Source organism: Penaeus vannamei, chromosome 17 (assembly GCF_042767895.1).
Source record: "Penaeus vannamei isolate JL-2024 chromosome 17, ASM4276789v1, whole genome shotgun sequence".
Lineage (NCBI taxonomy): Eukaryota > Metazoa > Arthropoda > Malacostraca > Decapoda > Penaeidae > Penaeus > Penaeus vannamei.
The window spans coordinates 23976089-23982970 of record NC_091565.1 but is presented as its reverse complement, the minus strand read 5'-3'; the positions used below and the strand labels follow the sequence as shown (position 1 = coordinate 23982970).

At 60.6% G+C, this 6882-nt stretch overlaps 1 protein-coding gene across 1 annotated transcript; it reads right to left on the bottom strand.

Moving 5' to 3' along the window:
• Positions 1-209: 209 nt before the first annotated feature.
• On the bottom strand, positions 210-812 carry LOC138864647 (uncharacterized). The gene has a single exon (XM_070132492.1). It carries the CDS (start codon positions 810-812, stop codon positions 210-212), a length of 603 nt encoding a protein of 200 aa, XP_069988593.1.
• Positions 813-6882: the final 6070 nt, after the last annotated feature.

Here is a 6882-nt window from a genome sequence, read left to right as displayed (position 1 = left end):
CAGCTGCCCAGACGAGACAAACCCACCCGAGGGGGCATTCAAACACAACTTTTACAAATCCTCAGTAAGGAAAAACAAACATGTTTCACTTATTATAAAATGTGAGAAAGTGACTAAGGTGAAAAAAAGAAAGTAAAGCCATGAATAAAGATAGGCATATTTATCAATAAACAAGGTTTCTGGTGCATAGTGGAAAGTGCTGTGCCACGTCAATAAGACAGCATGAAGCGTAAGGCACAAGGCGTGAGGCATAAGGCGTAAGGTGTGAGGGGTAAGGCGTAAGGCGTGAGGCGTAAGGCGTGAGGCGTAAAGCGTGAGGTGTAAATCGTGAGGCGTAAGGCGTGAGGCGTGAGGCGAGAGGCATAAGGCGTGAGGCATAAGGCGTGAGGCGTAAAGCGTGAGGTGTAAATCGTGAGGCGTAAGGCATGAGGCGTAAGGCGTAAGGCGTGAGGCGTAAGGCATGAGGCGTAAGGCGTGAGGTGTAAGGCGTAAGGCATGAGGCGTGAGGCGTAAGACGTGAGGAGTAACGCGTAAGGCGTGAGGTGTAAGGCGTGAGGCGTGAGGCGTGAGGTGTAAGGCGTAAGGCGTGAGGCGTGAGGCATAAGGTGTGAGGCGGGAGGCGTAAGGCGTGAGGAGGAAGGCGTAAGGCGTGAGGCGTGAGGCGTAAGGCGTGAGGCATGAGGCGTGAGGCATAAGGTGTGAGGCGTGAGGCGGGAGGCGTAAGGCGTGAGGAGGAAGGCGTGAGGCGTGAGGCGTGAGGTGTGAGGCGTGAGGTGTAAGGCGTAAGGGGTGAGGCGTGAGGCGTGAGGCATAAGGTGTGAGGCGTGAGGCGGGAGGTGTAAGGCGTGAGGCGTGAGGTGTGAGGCGTGAGGCGTAAGGCGTAAGGCGTGAGGCGGGAGGCGTAAGGCGTGAGGAGGAAGGCGTAAGGCGTGAGGCGTGAGGCGTAAGGCGTGAGGCATGAGGCGTAAGGCGTAAGGCGTGAGGCGTAAGGCGTGAGGCGTAAGGCGTGAGGCGTAAACCGTGAGGCGTAAGGCGTAAGGCATGAGGCGTAAGGCGTGAGGCGTAAGGCATAAGGCGTGAGGAGTAAGGCGTAAGGCGTGAGGCGTGAGGCGTGAGGCATAAGGTGTGAGGCGTGAGGCGGGAGGCGTAAGGCGTGAGGAGGAAGGCGTAAGGCGTGAGGCGTAAGGCGTGAGGCATGAGGCGTAAGGCGTGAGGCGTAAGGCGTGAGGCGTAAGGCGTGAGGCGTGAGGCGTAAGGCGTGAGGCGTAAGGCGTGAGGCGTAAGGCGTGAGGCGTAAGGCGTAAGGCGTGAGGCGTAAGGCGTAAGGCGTAAGGCGTGAGGCGTAAGGCGTGAGGCGTGAGGCATAAGGCGTGAGGCGTAAGGCGTGAGGCGTAAGGCGTAAGGCGTAAGGCATGAGGCGTAAGACGTAAGGCGTAAGGCGTGAGGCGTGAGGCATAAGGCGTGAGGCGTAAGGCGTGAGGCGTAAGGCGTAAGGCGTAAGGCATGAGGCGTAAGACGTAAGGCGTGAGGCGTAAGGCGTGAGGCGTAAGGCGTAAGGAGTGAGGCGTAAGGCATGAGGCGTAAGGCGTGAGGCGTGAGGCATGAGGCGTAAGGCGTAAGGCGTGAGGAGTAAGGCGTGAGGCGTAAGGCGTAAGGCGTAAGGCATGAGGCGTAAGACGTAAGGCGTAAGGCATAAGGCGTGAGGCGTGAGGCGTAAGGCGTGAGGCGTAAGGCGTGAGGCATGAGGCGTAAGGCGTGAGGCGTAAGGCGTGAGGCGTAAGGCGTGAGGCGTAAGGCGTAAGGCGTAAGGCATGAGGCGTAAGGCGTAAGGCGTAAGGCATGAGGCGTAAGACGTAAGGCGTGAGGCGTAAGGCGTGAGGCGTAAGGCGTAAGGCGTAAGGCATGAGGCGTAAGACGTAAGGCGTGAGGCGTAAGGCGTGAGGCGTGAGGCGTAAGGCGTAAGGAGTGAGGCGTAAGGCATGAGGCGTAAGGCGTGAGGCGTGAGGCATGAGGCGTAAGGCGTAAGGCGTGAGGAGTAAGGCGTGAGGCGTAAGGCGTGAGGCGTAAGGCGTAAGGCATGAGGCGTAAGACGTAAGGCGTAAGGCGTAAGGCATAAGGCGTGAGGCGTGAGGCGTAAGGCGTGAGGCGTAAGGCGTGAGGCGTGAGGCGTAAGGCGTGAGGCGTAAGGCGTGAGGCGTAAGGCGTGAGGCGTAAGGCGTAAGGCATGAAGCATAAGGCGTGAGGCGTAAGGCGTGAGGAGTAAGGCGTAAGGCGTGAGGCGTGAGGCGTAAGGCGTGAGGAGTAAGGTGTGAGGCGTAAGGTATGAGGCGTAAGGCGAGAGGCATAAGGCATGAGGCGTGAGGCGTAAGGCGTGAAGCGTGAGGCGTAAGGCGTGAGGAGTAAGGCGTGAGGCGTAAGGCGTGAGGCGTGAGGCATAAGGCGTGAGGCGTAAGGCGTAAGGCGTGAGGCGTAAGGCATGAGGCGTAAGGCGTAAGGCGTGAGGAGTAAGGCGTGAGGCGTAAGGCGTGAGGCATAAGGCGTGAGGCGTAAGGCGTGAGGCGTGAGGCATAAGGCGTAAGGCATGAGGCGTAAGGCGTGAGGCGTGAGGCGTGAGGCGTAAGGCGTGAGGAGTAAGGCGTGAGGCGTAAGGCGTGAGGAGTAAGGCGTAAGGCGTAAGGCGTGAGGCGTAAGGCGTGAGGCGTAAGGCGTGAGGCGTAAGGCGTAAGGCGTAAGGCGTAAGGCGTGAGGCGTGAGGCATAAGGCGTGAGGCGTAAGGCGTGAGGCGTAAGGCGTAAGGCGTAAGGCGTAAGGCATGAGGCGTAAGACGTAAGGCGTAAGGCGTGAGGCGTAGGGCGTGAGGCGTGAGGCGTAAGGCGTAAGGCGTGAGGCATAAGGCATGAGGCGTAAGGCGTGAGGCGTAAGGCATGAGGCGTAAGGCGTAAGGCGTGAGGAGTAAGGCGTGAGGCATAAGGCGTGAGGCGTAAGGCGTGAGGCGTGAGGCGTGAGGCGTAAGGCGTAAGGCGTGAGGCGTAAGGCATGAGGCGTAAGGCGTGAGGCGTAAGGCATGAGGCGTAAGGCGTAAGGCGTGAGGAGTAAGGCGTGAGGCGTAAGGCGTGAGGCATAAGGCGTGAGGCGTAAGGCGTAAGGCGTGAGGCATAAGGCGTAAGGCATGAGGCGTAAGGCGTGAGGCGTGAGGCGTGAGGTGTAAGGCGTGAGGAGTAAGGCGTGAGGCGTAAGGCGTGAGGAGTAAGGCATAAGGCGTGAGGCGTAAGGCGTGAGGCGTAAGGCGTGAGGCGTAAGGCGTGAGGCGTAAGGCGTGAGGCGTAAGGCGTAAGGCATGAGGCGTAAGACGTAAGGCGTGAGGCGTAAGGCATAAGGCGTGAGGAGTAAGGCGTAAGGCGTGAGGCGTGAGGCGTGAGGCATAATGTGTGAGGCGTGAGGCGGGAGGCGTAAGGCGGGAGGAGTAAGGCGTAAGGCGTGAGGCGTAAGGCGTGAGGCGTAAGGCGTGAGGAGTAAGGCGTAAGGCGTGAGGCGTAAGGCGTGAGGCGTAAGGCGTGAGGCGTGAGGCGTAAGGCATGAGGCGTAAGGCGTGAGGCGTGAGGCGTGAGGCGTGAGGCGTAAGGCGTAAGGCGTAAGGCGTGAGGCGTAAGGCGTAAGGCATGAGGCGTAAGACGTAAGGCGTGAGGCGTAAGGCATAAGGCGTGAGGAGTAAGGCGTAAGGCGTGAGGCGTGAGGCGTGAGGCATAATGTGTGAGGCGTGAGGCGGGAGGCGTAAGGCGTGAGGAGGAAGGCGTAAGGCGTGAGGCATAAGGCGTGAGGCGTAAGGCGTAAGGCGTGAGGCGTAAGGCGTGAGGCGTAAGGCGTGAGGCGTGAGGCGTAAGGCGTGAGGCATGAGGCGTAAGGCGTGAGGCGTGAGGCGTAAGGCGTGAGGCGTAAGGCGTAAGGCGTGAGGCATAAGGCGTGAGGCGTAAGGCGTGAGGCGTAAGGCGTGAGGCGTAAGGCGTGAGGCGTAAGGCGTAAGGCGTAAGGCGTGAGGCGTAAGGCGTGAGGCGTAAGGCGTGAGGCGTGAGGCGTAAGGCGTGAGGCATGAGGCGTGAGGCATAAGGCGTAAGGCGTGAGGCGTAAGGCGTGAGGCGTAAGGCGTGAGGCGTGAGGCGTAAGGCGTGAGGCATGAGGCGTAAGGCGTGAGGCGTGAGGCGTGAGGCGTAAGGCGTGAGGCGTAAGGCGTGAGGCGTAAGGCGTAAGGCATGAAGCATAAGGCGTGAGGCGTAAGGCGTGAGGAGTAAGGCGTAAGGCGTGAGGCGTGAGGCGTAAGGCGTGAGGAGTAAGGTGTGAGGCGTAAGGTATGAGGCGTAAGGCGAGAGGCATAAGGCATGAGGCGTGAGGCGTAAGGCGTGAGGCGTGAGGCGTAAGGCGTGAGGAGTAAGGCGTGAGGCGTAAGGCGTGAGGCATAAGGCGTGAGGCGTAAGGCGTAAGGCGTGAGGCGTAAGGCGTAAGGCGTGAGGCGTGAGGCGTAAGGCGTGAGGAGTAAGGCGTGAGGCGTAAGGCGTGAGGCATAAGGCGTGAGGCGTAAGGCGTGAGGCGTGAGGCGTAAGGCGTGAGGCGTGAGGCGTAAGGCGTGAGGAGTAAGGCGTGAGGCGTAAGGTATGAGGCGTAAGGCGAGAGGCATAAGGCATGAGGCGTGAGGCGTAAGGCGTGAAGCGTGAGGCGTAAGGCGTGAGGAGTAAGGCGTGAGGCGTAAGGCGTGAGGCGTGAGGCATAAGGCGTGAGGCGTAAGGCGTAAGGCGTGAGGCGTAAGGCGTAAGGCGTGAGGCGTGAGGCGTAAGGCGTGAGGAGTAAGGCGTGAGGCGTAAGGCGTGAGGCATAAGGCGTGAGGCGTAAGGCGTAAGGCGTGAGGCGTGAGGCGTAAGGCGTGAGGCGTGAGGCGTGAGGCGTAAGGCGTGAGGAGTAAGGCGTGAGGCGTAAGGCGTGAGGAGTAAGGCGTAAGGCGTGAGGCGTGAGGCGTGAGGCGTGAGGCGTAAGGCGTGAGGCGTAAGGCGTGAGGCGTAAGGCGAGAGGCACAAGGCGTGAGGAGTAAGGCGTGAGGAGTAAGGCGTAAGGCGTAAGGCGTGAGGCGTAAGGCGTGAGGCGTAAGGCGTGAGGCGTAAGGCGTAAGGCGTGAGGCGTAAGGCGTGAGGCGTGAGGCGTGAGGCGTAAGGCGTAAGGCATAAGGCGTGAGGAGTAAGGCGTGAGGAGTAAGGCGTAAGGCATAAGGCGTGAGGAGTAAGGCGTGAGGAGTAAGGCGTGAGGCGTGAGGCGTAAGGCGTGAGGAGTAAGGCGTGAGGCGTGAGGCGTAAGGCGAGAGGCATAAGGCGTAAGGCGTGAGGCGTAAGGCGTGAGGCGTAAGGCGTGAGGAGTAAGGCGTGAGGCGTAAGGCGTGAGGCGTGAGGCGTGAGGCGTGAGGCGTAAGGCGTAAGGCGTGAGGCGTGAGGCATAAGGCGTGAGGCATAAGGCGTAAGGCATGAGGCGTAAGGCGTGAGGCGTGAGGCGTAAGGCGTGAGGAGTAAGGCATGAGGCGTAAGGCGTGAGGCGTAAGGCGTGAGGCGTAAGGCGTGAGGCGTAAGGCGTGAGGCGTGAGGCGTAAGGCGAGAGGCACAAGGCGTGAGGAGTAAGGCGTGAGGAGTAAGGCGTAAGGCGTGAGGCGTAAGGCGTGAGGCGTGAGGCGTAAGGCGTGAGGCGTAAGGCGTGAGGCGTGAGGCGTGAGGCGTAAGGCGTGAGGCGTAAGGCGTAAGGCGTAAGGCGTGAGGAGTAAGGCGTGAGGCGTGAGGCGTAAGGCGTGAGGCGTAAGGCGTGAGGCATAAGGCGAAAGGCGTGAGGCGTGAGGCATGAGGCGTAAGGAATGAGCAATAAGGCGTGAGGCGTGAGGCGTAAGGCGAGAGGCATAAGGCGTGAGGAGTAAGGCGTAAGGCATGAGGCGTGAGGAGTAAGGCGTAAGGCGTGAGGCGTAAGGCGTGAGGCGTGAGGCGTAAGGCGTAAGGCGTAAGGTGTAAGGCGTGAGGCGTAAGGCGTGAGGCGTAAGGCGTGAGGCGTAAGGCGTGAGACGTAAGGCATGAGGCGTGAGGCGTGAGGAGTAAGGCGTAAGGCGTGAGGCGTAAGGCGTGAGGCGTAAGGCGTAAGGCGTGAGGCGTGAGGCGTAAGGCGTGAGGCGTAAGGCGTAAGGCGTGAGGCGTAAGGCGTAAGGCGTAAGGCGTGAGGCGTGAGGCGTAAGGCGTGAGGCGTAAGGCGTAAGGCGTGAGGCGTAAGGCGTAAGGCGTAAGGCGTGAGGCGTAAGGCGTGAGGCGTAAGGCGTAAGGCGTGAGGCGTGAGGCGTAAGGCGTGAGGCGTAAGGCGTGAGGCATGAGGCGTGAGGCGTAAGGCGTAAGGCGTGAGGAGTAAGGCGTGAGGCATAAGGCGTGAGGCGTAAGGCGTGAGGAGTAAGGCGTGAGGCGTAAGGCGTGAGGCATAAGGCGTGAGGCGTAAGGCGTAAGGCGTGAGGCGTAAGGCATGAGGCGTAAGGCGTGAGGCGTGAGGCGTAAGGCGTGAGGAGTAAGGCGTGAGGCGTAAGGCGTGAGGCGTAAGGCGAGAGGCATAAGGCGTGAGGAGTAAGGCGTAAGGCGTGAGGCGTAAGGCGTGAGGCGTGAGGCGTAAGGCGTGAGGCGTAAGGCGTAAGGCGTGAGGCGTAAGGCGTGAGGCGTAAGGCGTGAGGCGTGAAGCGTACGGCGTGAGGCGTGAGGCGTAAGGCAAAGGCGAGAGGCATAAGGCGTAAGGCGTAAGGCGTGAGGAGTAAGGCGTGAGGCGTAAGGCGTAAGGCGTGAGGCGTAAGGCATGAGGCATAAGGCGTGAGGCGTAAGACGTGAGGCGTAA